Raw genomic sequence first — 20953 nt, forward strand, 5'->3', positions numbered from 1 at the left:
TTACATCTGAGTACTTGCCGATACCGAGTACCGATATGAGTACTTAATAATACCATTACAGTTCTTAGTTACTTTTGAAAATGTGCTTAATTGTCATTGTTATTGGTCTGACTGTAACAAAGTGCTGCTACTGACATTTAATGTGTTGGAATGAGTGTTTCTCAATCAATGCACCAGGGGGCGCCGCTCTTAATTAACCATACTGACCGAATACCATGAAGGAAGGTAAAGTTTTTTGAGAAGAAGAAACCCAGTAATAATAAACATGGAGATGACAGAGGTAACACTAATGTGGATACTAATGTTGATATTTATGAGGGTAGTTGTCATAAATATGTCAGTAGTTTTTCACTAACTCACACAGTAAAGATCGATTGAAAAGATTCGCTATCTCCATGGTTCCCGGTGGTATTCTCCGTCTCGGTTCACATCCATATCCGTCTGTGTCTTTAATGTTACTTGCAGTCAGCATTACTTTTATCAGTCATTTATTTTGAAAATTGTCCTCACTGCTGACATTACTCCTCCGCTGCGTACCTGCTGCACTTAACAGCAAATGTCACGCTGCCGTAAGTGGTATCGGTGCGTTTGTACACACACTGAGTATTGGACCCGATACCCGATACTGGTATCGGTATTGGTGCATCCCTAACCAGAACAGAAACAGCTGACATGACCAATCATCTACTATGTTCAGTATTAAGCATTATTTTTGTTTTCAGTATTTATAACATAGCCTTTTTATTAAGACAAACACTCCAATGCTGCCTCTTGAAAAATGAAGCCAGAATCCTGCAGTTACAGCCATGTTCCTTTTTTGATGCATAAGGGAAGAGTCTTGAAGGAACTGGTCATTGCAGCTGTCAGTCACCATTATAATAATACATAAACAGACCGAGTAGGAAAATGACAACCACAACACAAAGCAATCTATTAGAATCTAAAAATGCAGTCCTCACTTTTGGACATTTATTCGACATGCACTTAGAATTTTTAGCTGAGATGGATTTTATGATCAATGTACTATATTTTGGATTTTCTGGATGTATTGAAAACATTCTGCGGGATTCTAGGAAACAGACTAATCCATATCTGTATTAGTATTTGCATCAGCCAGTATTTATGTATTGTATTGTATCTGGGAAGTTTGTAGTCAGCAATTATCTGTTAAAAACTCTCTTTTTTCTCCATTTCCTATGAACTGTCTTTACAGTCATTATTCGGTCTTCTGTCAATGAGTGACCATTACATTCCTTATATTTAAATATACCAGTGATTATTTAGTGATGATGTAATATATACGATCTCTTTAATCTTTGAAATCTTTTCATGTTTCTAAGGATATGAGGCAAGATATATATATATATATATATATATATATATATTTTATTGTCTATTCACTAGATCTACTGGACATACAGAGAATTGAAATACTGTTTCTCTCTCACCTTGTTGTTAAATGCCAAGTATTTTTTTTTTAAATGGTACTGTAAAGGATAAAACATAACAGAATATAAAGGGTATATATCAAATCTACTTTCAATAGCAGAGGTAGTGCAATACAGTAATGGTTATGAGGTGAGGAGGCGCATAACGGAGCAAAACAGCAGCAGATTTGACAATAACAGCAGCAGATTTCCATGACAAAAACTGCATTGGTAGATCTTATTGACAACTATTTTGACTACCACGAAACACTTTTCAGCAAGGAGTGTGATCATTTTTCTGTGTATTAGTCATGTGCAACTTTCGATATGCTTTATGTACAGAGAATTGTTGGAAACCCTAAGGCTCCTTTACCCAAAACACAATAAGTGACATTCTACTATTGTATATGCATAAAAGACATACCATTCTGTGCAATCAAACCTTGGAAAAGTGTGTTTCACACCCTCACAAAGCATGGTCACGCATTCAGAGATCCACAGGAATTGGATTTCATGGGTGAGATAAAGAGGAGAGCATTTGGCTGTGAGGTTCGCTCTGGGGGCTTAACACTTCTTGTTAAGGAGACATCCAGAAGAAGGGGGGTTGTATAGTGAAGTTAAAGAGCGGCACTGAGAAGGTCAAAGCAAGTGTGAAGTAGAAACCTACTGATCTGCAGATGTTCAGTAACATATGGACCCTGGAAAATAAATGAAATAAGATTATATTATTAATTTTCAAACCAATATACTGAATCCAGAAGAAAATAAATGATTTTATAGTGTTGCCCAAAACTAAGCTACAGGAGGTGCGACTTTTGTCAAAATGTTTTTATCTGTGGAATGAAGTTTCTTTATGTAACAGTGTGATGTCGATCTTTATGTGAGTGTTGGCTGCTGCAGCCTGTTAGCTCGTCCTGTGGGTTATATTGATTTTCACGTCACCCAGATAGAGTTTCTGCCATAGTAGCGTACAGTATTACATCTGCATTGATCAGGACAACTTGTCTAGGGAAGCATGCGTACCAGAGATGTCGAGTAGACCGTGTTTTAGACCGACGCATGTGTTCTGTGCCATATACTGTACACAATTAGTGTTGGAGTTTTAGTGATATGCACTCACTGTTTGTATTGTTTGGTATTAAATAAGAAAACTGGACAAATAAAAAACAGATATTTTCTTAAAAAGAGTGTGCCAAACTGGAAGGACTTTGGAAATTGGGAATCAAATCTTCACAGAACAAAAATGCAAACCTATCAAATGAAAGACTTTCACATTTTACAGATAGTTAGAGTTGATAGTAGTGGTATCATTAGCAGAAAATGGTGTAAAATTAAATACAACCAGAAGCAGGAGTGAAAATGTTGCATCAGTTTCATTTTGGGGTTTTCAGTCTTGGCAGAGGAAGAGGTTTCTGTTTAATTTATTCTTTGCCATTCAGAGCGTTTCACATCGACTACTACTGAAGCCAGAACAGATCAGTTGTTTATTTAATCAGATTCATCTGTTGTAATCAATGCATTATTGCAACACTGTTATGCAGCTACTATGTGTGTCCATCCGTTCTAACAAACTCTGTAGATTGCCTTTTCACTGCTGCCAGTAATTTGAACAGCGAAGCCAAATTATTATTCAAGAACATAGATTGAGGGAATTTAACAGCACGGAGGAGTGAGGGCAAGACAGTTTCTCTCTCTCGCTGTATTTTTTTATTTTTTTATTTTTTTTTAATATTTGTGTCTTGACATCAAATCATCCAGATTGGCAAACAGATAAATCCCTGTGACCTTTAAATCCCAAATATGCAAGGAGTCTTTGTCTGTTTTTCTGCGAATCCTGAAGTGACTTCATGGGGTCAGATGGGCAACATCCTTTAAATCAATTACATTTCCTGCAGCTGAGCTTATCATGGAAAATAAAAAGCTAAATATTGAAATATGAGGAGACAGTATATTTTCATTATGAATTAAACATTTGAATGGGATGAGAACAGTGGTAAAAAGAAGGGTTTTGGAAATGGCACATTTGTTCAGACATGTATGATTTTTTTTTTTTTTAATTCAACACATTGTGTATTTATTTGTATTTTTAAGTATAGATGTGTTTATATAGCTAAATTTTAATAATACTCAAATATAAAGTAAGTTTTTAAATATAGGGTTCATTTAGACCATAAACATAGATGTAATAATATTCCCTGAAAGACAAATGTATTTGTCCCATCAGCTAGTGAACTGGGTCTGCAGTGGGGGTTTGGTGGCTCAGCTCTGGGCTCCACATGCTGCAGTAATCCAGGGAGGGTTAGGATAAAGCCTGGCTTCGCCTCACTCGCTGCCTCCCAGATCAGATGAGATTAGGAAGGAGCTAAGGAGCTCTGGGGGAAGGCAGGACTCAGAAACACTGAGGCAGGGAGAGAGGAGGGACACGGTGAGGCAGGTGGGTACTCCTGCAGGAGGACGAGCACAAGAGCTGAGGAGGGTTTTAACTGCAGGGCTGAAAACCCACACTGGTGCTCATGAGTGGGAGATGCTGCAGAAAAAAACCATGAGAACCCGACCAGATGAGGTGCTTGAAAAAGTAGATGCAGGCATTTAAACCGAAGTAAGTCTCTTGGCTTCTCAGTTATTGCGTTTTTATGCCCTACGTGATGTGTTTGGTTCAATATCCGAGACAATTCTGTATCTACAAATAATTTGGAAGACAATTACACTGTCAAGAAGGAATGGGGTAATGACATCCTTTCCGCAACAAAAGATATTGGCTTAATATGAAGGTTGAGTGTTGTATCAAATGTCTTTGGGCCGGAAGCCAGTGAGAGCTCACATCCTAGTTGGTGTACCAGTAGATCCGTCTTACAAATCAGAGCATGCACGAAAGAAGTGGGTTGAAAGTGAATCTTGGGGCATGTTGTGCAGTTCTGGGGAAGTTTTCATGTGAAGAAGCAGCTGGTGTGCTTATCTTTCCCAGAATGAAAGTGGAAACTTAAACTCAACAGAGGTGGCAACACCAAATAGGGAAGAAAAAGAGCAAAAAAGGGGAAGCCTGAAGATTCATTGCAAGAGTTACTTGTTAAGTGCCAGCTGAATAATCTGTCAAAGATCAAGATAAACAGTTTTACAGCCTGTAGTCTTTGGTGCATGACTGTTTCCAAATGCCTGGGAAAGGTTTCAGCAGCTTTACTTCTCCAGAAAGCTGCATCACGTTTCTTTACTCTGAACTAAAATGTAATTAATTCATTATGTGTCATTTTTTATTGTGTTTGGAATTCATGGTATTGTCCTCTGTCTTGTAATTAAGGGTAAACACCAGTAATCTATACATTCTGATAAGTAATAGCCTACTACTGGTAGTTTAACCATGCACTAAAATATGCCTGAATGTGAATGCAGTTAGTATCTGTTACTGAATGTTGTGGGAGCTGAGTGTCTTTGTCTGGTTCTCTTCCAGTAAACCATGCCAGGCTGATGCTGGACTAACAGAGCTGACACTGGGACTATGCATTAAAGACGTTCTCTTGAACCTTTGCTACTTGGAGCCCTCTGCTATTCTTCTGTGAGTTGTATTGGAAGTCAATTTTGCAATGGGGAGGAAAAAGATTCAGATCACCCGGATTGTAGATGAGAGAAACAGACAGGTAAGTGAATGTCTCCTTTCAGTGCAGTATTAATGTCACATACAATCACAAAAAAATATATTAGACCATCAAAAGTCATCACAAATATCAAGTACTAACTCCTTTGTGTATCATGTGACTAAACAGACAAAGAAGAAAACATGGAATGCTTAAAAGCTCTAGTTTTGACAGTTCAATATCAAAGCTATTGATGTAAAACTGAAGTCATTTTGGTTATTATCAAGAAAACATGGAAAATGGTTAGATATCAGCTCTGGAATTAAACTCTTATGAGCTATTTTTGTTGTTATCAATATATTTGTCTAAACAAATATACCTTTAGTTGTACCAGGCATTAAAATGAACAAGAAGTTGAAGGAAACAAGGGTAGTCTAATAATTTTTTCCGCGACTGTATGCAGCATTAGTGACTCTTGTTCAAGTGTGTTCATAATCGTTGTCATTAGAATTCATTGTTAGCTTAGTCAAACAAACACATTATGTAGAAAAGACTACATGGTGATTTGACTGAAAAGTTGCTATTTTACATTAAACCAAACCATGTATATGAATATTCCCTTAATTTGTACATATGTGCATAAAATTTGATTTAGTTTTTTAACTGCTCATGCCATTTTGTGATTATGTTCATCTGTAAAGTAAGTATTTAACCCATAAAGACCCAAACATCCACTGGCAACCAAAACTATCTATCATGTAAAATGTTTAATACCTGTTGATCCACTAATCCTATCAATCCATGTAAATAATGTGTGTAAATTGCCGTTTATCATCTTTTCATGGTCATCATATATGACTCATTTGGACATCCAGAGGCTCTATAGTGAACATGGAAACACTGTCATCTTCTACAAAATTAATTCACCAGTAAAACCCATGGAGTTTGACAAATGACAGTGGATGGAGACACTTGTTTTATGTTCAGTTAATATATTTTACAGAAAAAAGTCACTTTTTCTACAGTTTTGTCTGTTTCTGATTTTATGACCCTCTATTCTAATCTGAGCTTTAACACTTTCAGTGCCATGGGCCGATTAAATCGGCTTTACGAAAACAACCTGTAAAGTGCCACGGGCCGATCAGATCGGCTTTGGAGAACACGCCATATTTGTGTACAAACAAACCATCCACCCCCATTTCTTTCTCACATTTCGATGACGTTCTTTCTGTGTCCCCCTTTTATTATTTTATTACTATTATTATTATTATTATTATTATTATTATTATTATTATTATGAATTATGCAAATTACGATCAATAATGAATCGGCTGCGTCCGGTGCGTTTTGAATCTAATTAGCAATCGGTCGGATGTTACCGAGCGGTTTCCTGCAGGATTCTTCAAATATTATAAAAACAACGCGAAATACTGAAAAACGGCCAAATTCTGTGGCACTTTTAAGGCTTATTAGCCCCTTAACTGTATGGCACTTAAAGAGTTAATCAACAATTACATGATCAGTGAATTAAATGTAGGAAATAAACTGATATTCACTGAAAAAGAAACAAAATACAGAGGATAATATTACAACAAATGGTAATAAATCGCTTAAGAAAGATTCAATACAGAGAAAAATTCATTTGGGAACTGCCACAAACGTAATACTGGGTCTTTATGGGTTAATGATTTCTGTAGTTAGATTAATGCAGTAACAGCGCTCAATTAAGGAAATCAGGACTTTATTGAAAAACTCTCAGATTTTATTTGTATGAAGTAAACTTAAACCAAACTGGGATCTTTTCCCAACCCTAACCAATGCACTTTTACTTCCTAAACCTAAACGTCTGCAGAGGGTGTTATGCATATTACACTATCTGATGGTAAAGTCCTGGATTTTGTAGATCTGCCATCCACCCCAACCAACTCCTGTCCATTTAGGGACGTTCAAAAAGTTCTTGTGACCAGAAACATCACAACAAATGTTCAAAAACATGTAACTATTATGTAGAAATGGCTTGTAGAAACATACAATGGCAAATTTATTTTTTGATGACCTTGTTGCAGAGGAAGTTCGACTTGTTTGTGGTAAAAGAATACAGACAACACACATGCATCAAAATATACTGTGTAACTTACTGTGGAAAGCAACACCTAACTGTAGGGTCCGATCAAGTGGTAACACGTGGATACATTTTGTGTTCAACAGTCTCTGTCATGTAATCAGAGTAACTTATATGCATGTATTATACATATTTGAGTAGATATTTATAAACACTTAAACATTATGTGTGACAAAATTTGGGAAGATAACATTTTTGGTGAAAAATGTCAAATAACGTGGACTTAAAATGGACATACATTTTTTAAGCTTTATGCAAACTTTCAAAACATACAGTTCTCGACAGAAATTGATACCAAGTAGGACAAAACCTTCTACAGTAGATATTATGTTCAACTCTGCTGAAAAAAAATGTCGGAGTAAAATATTGAAAAGTCTGTGTTTTATTGACATGAGAATGTGGTAACACGTGGGCAGGTTGCCATAGTAACATGTGGACAACTCTTTACCATTGTATGCATCAGCCAAAATGTATCAAAAGATCATTACCTTCTGAAAGTTTCACTCATATCTGAATTATAAGTAACTTGAAAATTAGAAATTTGTATTTTTGTTGTAACATGTGGACAGAGCCATTTAAGTAACTCACAAATGTTCAAACTCATAAATATCAACAATATTAACAAAATAATGATACTTGAAAGTTTACAATCATCTATATAATCAGATTTTTTAGATATGATTTTTAGCATCAAATTCTTATAAAATTATAAAATTGGTTGTAACTTTTTTTCTACAAGTGGTATTTTAAAAAGGATAACAGTTCCATAAAATAGAGATCTTTAGCTAAAAAATCTGCCCACTTAATAAATGATGTGTACAAATTTACTTTTTCATGTTGATGTTCACTTTTGCTTGATCGGACCCTGTAATCTTTGTATTTTCGGCTGTTGACATCTGAAATACTCAATTCAACCAACAACAATAGCTTAAGCTATAGATGATGACCAAAAAAAAAAAAAAAAAATCAAATAAGACTCAATATTTCAATATTTTGGTGCATTCATGAACATTTGGGGGCCAGATCCATTAAAGGAACCTGCTGTGGATCTGTTTTGTTCACAGACACTCCTCAAGATTCTTGTAAGCCTTCGAACTTTTGAGAGCGCAGCGGTCACAGCTGGTGGCGAGGGCAGTAATTTGGGGTTAGCCGGGTCCGGACGGCACCCTGTCATTAGCAGGGTGGGTCAGTGTTAGGGACACACAGTGGCCTTCTCTCCTCACCGTCTCCTTGCACCACCACACTGCTGCCCACTGGAATCCCTCTCTGTCTGTCTCCTCTATATATATCAGCCCCAACAGCACAACAAATACCAGCCTGTCTGGAAGGAAGGAGCAGGCTCTGGAAATAGGGATGTGGCTGGAAAATAAATATCTAGGATGATGTTTATATTTGATGTTTGGTTGTCTTGGCCATTTTTAGATAGACACTGCTTTGGCTGTCGGGTGTGCTATCACTGGAGCCTGCTGTATATTTAGGTTCTTCTGCTCTATTTTAGGAAGTTGGTTTATGCATGTGCTTTATCTGTCAAGTGGCATCAAGTGCTGAAGTGGTATTCCTCTTTTTCAAGCTATCGTAGCATTACACACTACGCAGGCTATAGAGCAAAGACATAACTGGAGACAAAGATGCGCCAGTGATGAATCAGCAGCCACATATTTTCAGAGAGGAACAAGATAAGTCTCTGTTATCTGTGTTTGCAGATATATATTTACAAGTCATGATTAAGAAATGGCTTTAATTACTAACATCAACTGTAATAAAAAAAAAACATTTCTGAAATCATTTTCACAGCACTCGGGTTAAAATTGGTGCTAAAATTTGAAGAATATGATCTGTGTCTAACTTGTGAATAAATGACATCTTAACAGCTCTAATTATAAAAAAAAAGGTACAGTATTATCACAAATGTAAAGTACAGTGTACCAGGTAAAAGCAGAGCCAAAGTGGGCCCTGAAAGAGGAATGAGACTGTTGGTCGTTCAACATGTTTTGCCCAAAATCCTTTAGGTTTTTTAAGCTAAACAATGATACAGTGTATTCTCTCAGGACTGCATGTGTGTCAGAAATCTGCAGGAAAGTGCAAGAGTGAAGACAAGTAATGTAATATGGCTGATTTATGAATTATGATTAAGTAATTGCAATTAATTTTTCCCTTGATGCATTTTATTTCCCTAGTGTAGTATAAACCTAGCAGTACCGTGATTATTTACACATAATGCATATAATGAAGACTAAATTGGCATTTATTGACACGGCAAAATTACATTTCTGTTTACCTTTTAGGCTTTGTCACATTACATTTGACATGAAGAACAACTTACATAGAACATGCTGCTACTGAAATACAGAAGGAAATTGCTGGTATCCTGTGATAATAGAAGTAAAATACCTCCATATAGACATTTGATGACACTAATGCTGCACTTCAGATGAAGGAGACGCAATGAGATGATGTCATTAAAAGACCACCCATGCAGTGCTAGGTGGTATTACAAGATCATTTTGTCATAAAACATGTTTTTTTTTTTTCCGGTGTTGTGTTACTTAATTTTAAGTTTTTCTGAAATGTTAAGATGTTTAGATTTCCCTTCACAACATAAACACTCTTCTTTGGATAACATTTTTGCCCATATCACCGAGCCCTATGCCTGTAAAACCATAACCAGTGGAAAATAGTGAGGAAATGAGGAAGAAATATAACATTTGTGTAAATTTCATTCAGCTGTTTTTTATACAAATTTGTGCATTTAAAAGGATGTATAAATCCACTATAATAACAAAATATGGAGCATTATCTGAATAAGTGAATATCTAGTTATAGTATAGAATTATGCATAAAATAAGATATTATTGTAATTAATTAATTATCATGATAAGAAGATATTATCACATTTATTGATCATTGTATTTGTAGTAAATATTTAAAGCGCATTTAAATATGATAGTTTATATTAAGAACGGTTGATTATGCTAAACTGATTGTGTGTGAGGTGACCAAAAAAGTGTATGTGAATGGTTTGTATGGATGTTTTGTGTTATTGTAAAAATATACAGAAGAAAAGGCGTGTTAACAAAGCAAAGGAAGTGGATTTAATTTAATTATTAGTTTGTAAAAAGGGGTGGGAGTCAATAAGTTATACTTCTTCCCACTCCTTTTCGAGCGCAGAAAAATTTTGTTCGATCATTTTGTATGGTTCTTTGTTTCTGATGATTCCATGTGCTCAAAATTAAACTACACTATTACTACTGCTACTACTAACACTACTACTACTACAGATGAATGGAAAGTGAAAATGATCTATTGTGCAAAAAAAAATGTGGTCATCTAAATAATATGATAATCTTACAAAAGGGTAATGTGAGTGGCCTACATGGATAAGATCAACAACAACCTCTTTAATCTCTTTTTGAATTGTTTTTTAGCACCAGCTGCTCCAATAAGAGTTGAAGCAAAGTTCAAATCTAAAACAGGACTTAGCAGAAAACATTATCCTTGCCATTGTAGTTTTTTTCTTTCTGCCACTTCCCTTTTGTCTTTCTCTGTGTCATATGAGTCTTCATGTTAATCACTGATGTTGCGCTATAAAAAACAGTAACTGTAGAAGATGGTGCTCGAACAGCTAAGATAACTGTGAGTGTGTGGTAATGTAAGAACATGAAGCAGGCAGGCCAGAGCTACAAGAAATACACCTGATACTCAGCATTGCTGGAAATCTTGGAGGTGTGAGAGTCAAAGGCGACTTGTAGATCCAGTACGTGATAATATGAGTCAGGATCCCAGAAGGATAGAAGGAACATGAATGCAGTTGACTCACTGCAAGGGTGTTACTGTAGCTGCACCATGAAGAAGGGATAAGAGAGCATGATCGCTGTGTCATCTGTGGGATGTGTGTGAGTTTAACATGAGCTGTAAATGGCCCCTTCCAAGAATTCAGCTGTATCTCTGTGGTAAAGGTGCACTGGGATATGACAACACTCCCGTCTTCATGTTCTGATGTCTGATGTCACTGCATGTTAGAGAGTGTTAATATTTCCGCGGATGGTTTATTGATAAGGCGCTGACTTTCTAGGAATATGTCTCCTATCAGAGTAAACGCACAGATAGGACTCATTAAAGGAGTGAAGGGATTAGTCACTTACTCCACCCATTCTCATTGATGTAACCAGTCAAATTCCACTAGAAGCAAATTTCTAGATGATTACTACCATTTTACAGGAGTTAACATCCAGACCAATCCCCGCAGCATTTTATTTCCTTACATTAGTTTACTGCAAATACAATTTTGTCATTTAAAGGAAGGCTTTGCCTAAGCTTCACTTGACTTTCATCCTCCTCTGCAAATATCCATTTAGCTTTATGTCTTCACCATGACAGGCACATAAACAGGAAGGGCCTTTTCCAAGATGGTAAACACAGTCGAGTCGCTGAATATGGAAAACTGGATGGAAAAGTACATACATTTATACATTAGAAAAATAATGAGCTTGCTGTGTTGTTTTCCTTGCATATATGTTTCTTTTTGGATTTAAATGGGGCCTGATAGCTGAATTAGTAAATCAAAATCCCTTCAAAGTTGGTCAGTCATTGGTTGGAAATGAAACGAAATGTGATAAAATGTAAAGGTCAATTGATTGAACTGACAAAGAGAGAGAGATTGGTAGTGCATTGAAACATTTAAGTGAAAACATGGATAATAGCCAGCGTGGCTATACACCCACAGTAAATCTACGCACACAGATACATATATATGTATAGATGTAAGGCTCAGAAGTTAAAATAAATTATGTTGAAGAAATGTAAGGTTTAACAGTGGAATTACAGGGAATAAGTTAATTCATGTATTTGTTAAAAATATATTGACAGTGTTTACCCAAATAACTATTTACATTTATGTTTGCAGAATTATTATTTACACATTTACACATTTAATTATTTTCATTTGTTGTATATAAGCAGCTAAAATAATCTGTTGAGTGTGCCTTTCTAAATCACTTATATTTACCGATCTAAGTCCTGTTAGCTCCTGATTGGTTTGTTCGGTCATGTGAGATGATGTTCCAGGAAATGAAGAAGCAGTAGTTATGGTATGTGAGAATTAAACCACTGTTTAAGAAGAATCTGTCTCCATCTCCATTTCTGCTGTCTCATTTTATAAAGAATGAACCATTAACCACCAACGAACCCTCATGTTACACACCCACACACACACACACACACACACCCTCTCACACACACACACACACACACACACACACACACACACACACACACACACACACACACACACATATATATGTATATATATATATATATATATATATATATATATATATATATATATATATATAGGGCTATACTCTTTAATTCAGTTTTCTGTACCTGTTTTTTTTCTCCCTGACTTGGATTGAATTCAGTCTTATGATCTGTCCTTGCATCTGTCTCTCCAGGTGACTTTCATGAAAAGGAAGTTTGGTCTGATGAAAAAAGCCTATGAGCTGAGTGTCCTGTGTGACTGTGAAATTGCCCTCATCATCTTCAACAGCTCCAACAAGCTGTTTCAGTACGCCAGCACCGACATGGACAAAGTCCTCCTGAAGTACACCGAGTACAATGAACCCCACGAGAGCAGAACCAACTCGGACATTGTGGAGGTCAGTGGCAAAAATGTGTTGGATGTAGGTTAATTTTTCCATCCTTCCTTGAATGTCAATGTTTTCATCAGGGAGCTTTGACCTGACAAAATATCCTATAGAGTATAATGTTTTGTGCACTTTCCAAAGTTTTTTATTCCTTCTTACTTTTGGTCATCTACTTTTTCTAACTTTCGCTTATTTTATTGTAAGTCGAAAACCAAAAATGTCACCTAAATTTAAGGATAACATTTACTCAATGGTAATGGTCTTTTGCATCCAGTGTATTTCCAGAATCCAAACAAAGATTGTAAATCAGTTTTTCTTCAGTTATTTTCACATAACAATTAATTTAATTTCTGGAGTGTGATGAGCCAGCGATAGTGAAAGAGAAAACAGAGATGGAGAAAGGAACATAATGTGGAAATATATTCCTTAGTCATCTGGCATCAAGTGTTTCAGAGTTATGAGACCTATAATGGGGCTGGCTAAGAACAATATTCCAACTTACTTTTACTTTCATTCTTTTTTATTTGTACATCTTTGTCCTATAACTTTCAGTTCATTTATGACAATCAGCCTTTACATTGAAATGTTTACGTTTGTGTTCAGATGTAGATTGCAGACCCAGCACTCTAGAATTAATGTATTTGCCTTGAGAGACTTTCAGTGTTGCATTTTCATGGTGTTTTGTTTACTCAGGAAAAGACAGACGGTGGTGTTTTGTGATCATAAAATTAGCCGCATTAATGATAAAGGCAAAGCTTTCTTCTTCCAGTCATGAATTTATAGGAAATAGTAAAAAATCATGGAAGCAAGTACTGTCAGGGGGATTTTTATATTTGTATACATGAGTGCCATTTTGCTTTTCTTGCTTCTAAGTGTTGGTTGTTTCAGGCGAGATAGCCATTATTGCAGTCTCATTTTGTAGCACTAGATAATAAAATATTTATATATTAATACATTTTAGCTGAATGGGAATACACTTTATATTTTCTGAGTTTGACTAAATGTTCAGTTGTAAATGATACAAGATGTTAAAACTCAGGCTCACTTACTTTTACAGTGTCAGTAAAACATGCAGCACAAACTCCTGCAGGTGAAAGTGGGCAAAATGAGGTCAGACTTTGCTAGCATTGCAACATTAAGGCCACACCCAACCAGTGATGCATAAGTTCTGTGAAATGTTAAGTAAAATACAAATTTAAGAGTTATGTTGCTGACTTAAACAAATTGTCACATTTTTTACTCCATGTCCATGATATAGTCATTTACTACATCCCTCAGAGAGCAAGTTGCAATCACTCAAGAGTATCAAATAATAGGCCCCAGCGCTTGTGCTACCCTCGTGAGTTCTATGTAGCTCAGAAAATGGATGGATGGATGGATGGACCAACAATGTTATTATTAAATTAGTAGCACCAAGGCTAAGGATGGCTATGCTGCAGCTTCCTCTGGGTCTTGTTTACTCTCCACTATGTGGCCAAAATAGTGGCCACTGGGGGTGTGAAGTGTCCTGTTCTGCTTTAAACTTTTGGGCTGTAATGAGTGCAACACCTGGGTACTGGCATTTGTCATTGGCATTATGGGCTCAAAATAGCAAGTGTAAGTACACACATATATGCCAGTTAAGCCCCAGCATTTGTCTCACATTTGAGACATCCACCCTTTCTGTTAGCTCCTGCCGTGTCATCAGTTTGGTGACGCTGGTACAGTTGCATCATGGTCCCAGAGCAGCACTGTCCTGGCCTCTCGCAGCACGTACTCATTGCTGCTGCCATTAAAAATGAATGGTCATCGTGACTCACGTTCTGGCTGTTTATGTAAGCTTCTAACGTGTGTGTGTGTCTTGCAGAGAACTGAATTTACTGCCCCCACCCTCGCTGCTCAGCACGCACATACACACACAGACGGCTCTGCTGAGTGCAAGCTGTGAAAGGAAGCAAAACTTCCTAAACTAACTCTAGTGTTTATTTTCAAAATGCTTCTTCCCCCTTCCTGAAAAAGAGAGGACCTTCAGTTTGTAACTTTGTTTTCAGGGGAGTCCAGGCGTGTTTTCTAGCTGTTTTCTTTCTTCACTCACTGTCCTTTAGTGTATAAAGTAGATCACAAAATCATAACCTCCTCATGTGAAAAGAGCTGGACCAAAAACTGAAAATGCATAGGAGCTAAAACAGTAAAAATCAGTCCAGACAACAGCATGATTTTCCTCAAGTGCATTTCCATTCACTGAGCTGTGAGCCAAAGACCTCTAACTTAGGCCTGGTCATTGTGCTTTGACTGTTTAACTTTGTTTTAAAGAGATCCCAGAAATGTTTTCCAGCTGCTTTCTTTCTTTGGTCCCTGTCTTCCACCATAAAATCATAACCTTTTCATGTAAAAAGAATCGCATCAGCAAGTAAAAACACAACATGTAAACGAGTCCACAACTTTAACGTTGATTTAATCCTCTTCATTGTGGTAGTAGCAGTGGTTGAGATTAGAATAGACGTCACAGATATTGCCCATACTGATCCTAAACAACATAATCGTGTCTATAATCCGTCTGTAAACCACATGCAGACACCTGTGTTAGCTCTGTTGGCTATTAGCCTCACTTGATTTGCCTTCTTAAAGCCTGTATTTGTTTTTTCCCCACAAATGTCATGTAGACTGACAAGCCAGTTAAAACAAAGCCTGGAAAGTAAGAGGTTACTCTTTTACATATCGGTCAGTCCATTTGCAACATTAAGGCTAAACATTTGACTATGTGTAAAGCGACATCCCACTGGCTGCAACAGACTTGCTATGTCATGTATCCAGGGCAGAAAGCTTCTTTGGATTCATTGTTGTTGTGTGATAGAACATGATGTTGATGATTATCTCTGTGGCACAAACACACAAATGACTGACAAATTTCTTTGTCACACACACGTTCAAGTGCCACACCCGGTATGCTCTCTGTTTGTTGGCTTAGTTTGGTAATAGATTGTATTTTTAAGCAAAAACTGTACATATAGAGAAGAGAAAGTTGTGAAGTCAACCTGATCCCCCCCTCCCCCTCCCCCTTTTTTTTTTTTTTTTAACTATGCCATGATATCTATAAGAGTCTGCCAGTGAAAACAAGAACAAAGCGCTGGTCAGCTATCCTCACTGACAGATTACTTTTGTCATAATAATGAGACAGGTTTGTGTGCAGCAGAGTTAAGTTTCAATAACAACAGAGCAGCCGTCCAAGGTATGCAGTGGAGTCATTTCAGCCTGCAGAGCCCAGAGATGAATTAGAACCATAAGAGAAACTGAAAACTACAATACACTGAAACCTGATACTGTGGTGTACAGAACAGCGGTTGATATTGTTTAGTTTCAAGTCTAGTATGATAGGATGCTTTGTAGAAAAACGCTGTGTGGAAACTGTTTGTAGACTGGCCTTTGACAGAGCATGAGCTGAGCTTATCTTTGCCAGAGATGTGTCGAATCACATCTCAACTACTATTCTTAGCCCATGGGGCAAACACCCACTGGAAAAGACTCACTCAGGGGGAACAAGTGGGCTTTATTTTGTCTTTGATGCAGTCCCAACAGCAACAAGACATCACCCCCTCATGTTAAGATGCTTAGCGTTGCAGCCCGTGCCTCATGGTGGCTGTGATCCAGATGCCTTTGGAGATCCACTAAAGCCGACTTTGACATTTGAGATGATAAGGAGGCACACACTCTCAGATCCCCCAACAGACACTTTAAGATAGTCGTCAGTGCCCAGACATGATGTAGTGGTTTAAAACAGCGTCTGCGGAGCCACATATAGCCTGCAGAACTTGGATCAAATCCCACTAGACCCTCGACTCTTGTGTCCCTCTCTGAACTCATACCAGCCCAATATGACAAATGTTGAAGGAAAGAGTCTGTTCAGTCTCTGGGTTTATCTGAGCTGAAACTCCATGGTGTTTAAAGAAAAAACATACCTGAGGAAGAAACTGGAGAGATCACACATGATTGGTAACAGCTGTCCTTAAACTTTTTGTTTGTAGGGTCATGTACCGTTCACACCTCAGCGAGTCCATGAGATGAACAAACTGAGCAAAAACACATTTCTCACATGAGTAATGATTGCTGAGTCATTGAATGCTACATAATAGTGCTGTCATGCTGCTATTTGCTTTGTAGTTGTGTCATCTTACTGTAATATTTATTATGCTTTTGTAGGTTTTACGTGCAGTAGGGCTGCAATGAACGATGATTTTAATAACTGAGTAATTTGTAGATTATTTTAATAACTAATCGATTCGTCGCATAAACACAAAAGACTCAGTTCTCAAAGACTGGTATTTAACCCAAAGCAATATAGGCTGCAGGCAAGTCACTAATGATTACATTCCTGCAATGGCTTTAGGTATGCAGGGTGTCCCATAAGTCTTCATACATAGGAGACATAGGAGACATAATACATTCCATACATATATGGTTCTAACATGTATTTCTTTATATTTCTTCTTTATAGTTCTTCAGCAGTGGAGGACACGCATTGAAATGTGTTCCTGACAAAATGGCAGTCATATAGAGCATATTATATAAATAAAGATGGTTTATGTCAAGAAACGTTTATTTTTCCTGTGTATGGAGACTTATGGGACACCCTGTAGTTAGAGCACTAGCCCACTACTTAGACTTATTATAGCTAGAGACTAGTAAGATATAGTCTTCAACCAGCTCCGGTTATAGGCTGTGAAACTAGTGTTGTATGTATTAGTTCCAGTCAACAATAAGATTAGTCTGGTGGCCTGATAAACAAATGAAAACGTTATAATTACAACAATAGTGTCTAACTAGCTAGTGGGTTAAAGTAATCACGACACATAGGCTATCTTAAAATGGGTTTACATTATGTTCCCGGTGGCCACAAAAGCTCTGTTTGCCCAAAACGTACTGCACTGTGGGATTTTGGCCATTTTTTTCTCCATATTCAAGTTTTGTTACATAAACGCCGCACTACATTTGTGCCAAACAGGGCTGCCCGGCATCCGAAGCCTCAGCCATGCTGCTCTGTGGTTTCCCCTGTTGCACTACACAGTGTGCGGGCATGCCTCAATACTAATGTGCTCAAGACCCAACAAATTGACTGCTGAATTCATTGCCAACTCTTAAGAATCAACTTGGATCGATTTAATCAGTTCGTTGTTGCATCACTAATGTGCAGTATGCCTTTATTTAACTGTAAAATATATTTATCACTTGTGCTGTGATTCTAGAAATTCAGATCCTACACTGTAAAAAATTACTTTCTCACTTGCTATTTTGAGTGCATTTCTAAAAAAAAATTACAATGAAAAACATGTTTTTCATCAGGAAAGTATATGCAACTTTGCTTTATTGAATTTTAACAATCAGAATACTTGCACAACTTTTCAAGTGAGAAAATTAATCTTTTTTTAATTACTGTTTTTACATTTCGACATTTCCTTCCTGTCAGGTATTTCAGTGTCTAGACTTGTATCATATTAGGAAAAAATTGTAGTAGATGCTCCACTGGGTCTCAAAGCACAAAAAGTAAATGTATATAAAGGAACCAGATGTTACTTCAGGACAGAGGAGGAATGTGTGAAATGAAAAACAGAAGGGCAAAATGGCAATTTTGTAAAAACCTGATTATCAGTGTTCAAAAAATAGGTAGTAATTAGTAGTAAAGGATGTAAAAATACAACAGCCAGAAACAAGTTTGAAGTAATCTGACACAAAGTAAGTCCTTTATAACTGATAGTAACATCACTGTCAATGCATTTTGATGACTATTTGAGACTTTGGTTATAGAATGAAGAAATAGCTGAGCAAAATTTGTTGAATTAACTTGCAGATTTTTCCTGCATAACCCTAAAGACCTAGAACAAATTTTTTTTTTGTGACTTCCAAATAAATTTCCTCTACCATTTCCTCTACCTGTTTAACCTTTCTTAACTGATTTATCACCATTTTGTATAATATTATTCTTGGAAAATCTAGTATTTTCCTATATTTTATTTACTGATCATGCAGATGTTCATAAAAGCTCAGGATAAATTCAAAGCTTATTATATCAGAACAGAGAAAACTTAGGTAAAGGTGACTTTTTCCAGCAAAATATATCATTAACTGAGCATAGAAACAACTGTCTACAACCACTGTCATTTGTCAAATTACATTGGTTTTATTGGTGAATCAATGTTGCTGAAGATGACAGTGTTTTGACATCCATTATGGAGCCAAATGGGTCATATCTGTGGACCATGAAAATGTGATGAGAAGCAGACTTTTACCTGAATTATTTCCATGTATTGGTAAGATTTATAGTTGAAAAGTTATTAATCATTTCAGATCATATTGGTTGCTGGTAAGTGTTAAGGACTTGAAGGGTTTATACAAGATAATTTGGTAATATTTAACAATTTTTGTCTGCTCTCTTGTCCGTGTTTTTTCTTTTGTTGGAGGTGTGACCGTTGAACCATCAGTGGCTTCATTGTGCCAAATTAGCTGCTATCATGAATTGCTGTGACTCACTTTGTTTTCACATGACATGCATAGATTGTGCCTCTTGAAAGCAGAGATGAATATTTCAGCAGCACTACAGCGACCCTTGTTTACACAGACACCGTCCCAGTGTTAGCAGACTTTTATGTGATATCTATACACCAGGTCATGTATCATTGTACTTCCTTATTGAAAGCTTTGGCTGAAACAGAAACTTGACACTTGTGGGCTTCTTTGTAACAGAAGCCTGGCAGTGAACGTTTAGCGGAATAATAGTCTCATATGTTTTTGCTTAATAATTACCACTGGTGGTGTTTGATGGTAAATTATGGATCTGAGAATGAACTGGAGAATATGTAGTGTAATGTAATAGTTTTTAGTGTCACTGGGCAAAAATTCCATAATTACCCTTCAACATATTGTAATCCAAGTGGTCTGTGAGGACAGGAGACTTCTGCATTTGTGTTTCCAGGCTGTCGAAAATCCCCTGTGTGACGCAGATTTCTGACTGATCACAGATGTTTTTAGTCAGGTACAGAGGTTAAAGCTGTGACAGGCTGCTGTTATTACTGATCGCTGACCTGACATGATCTGGATGTGATTCTAATGCTAATCAGAAGATCGGAAAAGTGGCTTCACTTGTTCTGTAACAGCATTAAAACATGTCAGGTTATCTGTATTTATATTCAGTCCGTTGATTTGGACTGAGAGGAGAAACCTGCAGAGAGAAAGTGTGTATTTCCAAATTTTACTACTCTGGCTCCTGCAGCTTTAAATAAATGTATTATCACAATCTGGAAATACTTCACTACAAATGAAAAATTTCATTCAAAATCTGACTTAAACTATGTAAATACAACCAAACTTTAAAGACCCAATTAATTTAGATTTCATTTAACCTTTTCTAAGTGATTTATAAATTTGTTACATATTAAAATCTGCATTTTGCATTTTTCAGTGACAATTGATTATTTTCTTATGTTTGATTTACTAATCATGTAGCTGTTCATAAAAGCTCGGAGTAAATTCAGAGGTTATTATATTAAAATAGAGAAAACTGAAAAAAATATATCATCAACTGAACATAAAACCACTACAACCCCTGTCAAAATGCATGTTTTTTTTGTTTTGTTTTGTTTTTTTACTTTTTATTTTAATTTTTTAAAAACACTTTTACAGTACAGTAACAACAAAAAAAGCACAAAACAACAAAGGGGGGAAGCTGTTCCTTATGCACTCGTCTTCTTTTCCGTATCAGATCTGGTAACAAGAATTAGTGTCCTTGAATATGCTCCATTTCTCCCATCTTTGATTAAAGTTCCCACCTTAGTCCTCAGATGAAATGTTAATTTTTCCATGGTATAATGCTATAATGTCCAGCCATAAAATGCATGGGTTTTATTGGTGAATCAATGTTGAATAAGATGGCGGTGTTTCCACGTTCACCACGGAGCCTCTGAACGTCCTAAAGGTTCAAATCTGATGACAACGAGAAACTGAAATTTACCTGAATTATTTCAGTCTAGGCGACACAGCGGTGCAGTGGATAGCACTCGTGCCTCACAGTAAGAGGTCCTGGGTTCAAATCCAACACCAGTCGACCTTTCTGTGTGGAGTTTGCATGTTCTCCCCGTGTCTGCTCTGTTCTCTCCAGGTGCTCTGGCTTCCTCCCACCATCCAAAGACATGCACTGATAGGTTAACTGGTTAATCTAAATTGCCC

General features: G+C 36.8%; 1 protein-coding gene and 1 long non-coding RNA gene across 6 annotated transcripts in view; both read left to right on the top strand.

The window, feature by feature from the left end:
- LOC115412165 (myocyte-specific enhancer factor 2A-like) overlaps positions 1-20953 on the top strand; it is a 59760-nt gene that overhangs the window by 20766 nt on the left and 18041 nt on the right. For 2 of the 5 annotated variants that reach the window (XM_030124505.1, XM_030124520.1), the window contains exons 3-4: positions 4873-5059; positions 12569-12772. In XM_030124505.1, coding sequence (XP_029980365.1) covers positions 5006-5059; positions 12569-12772 — 258 coding nt within the window. In that variant the 5' untranslated portion in view covers positions 4873-5005. The other 3 variants (XM_030124529.1, XM_030124513.1, XM_030124536.1) reach the window with 3 other exon arrangements.
- On the top strand, positions 7834-11811 carry LOC115412194 (uncharacterized). The gene is made up of 3 exons (XR_003934308.1): positions 7834-7985; positions 8795-8798; positions 11801-11811. It is a non-coding gene; the product is annotated as an uncharacterized LOC115412194 (long non-coding RNA).

This window comes from Sphaeramia orbicularis, chromosome 3, assembly GCF_902148855.1.
Source record: "Sphaeramia orbicularis chromosome 3, fSphaOr1.1, whole genome shotgun sequence".
Lineage (NCBI taxonomy): Eukaryota > Metazoa > Chordata > Actinopteri > Kurtiformes > Apogonidae > Sphaeramia > Sphaeramia orbicularis.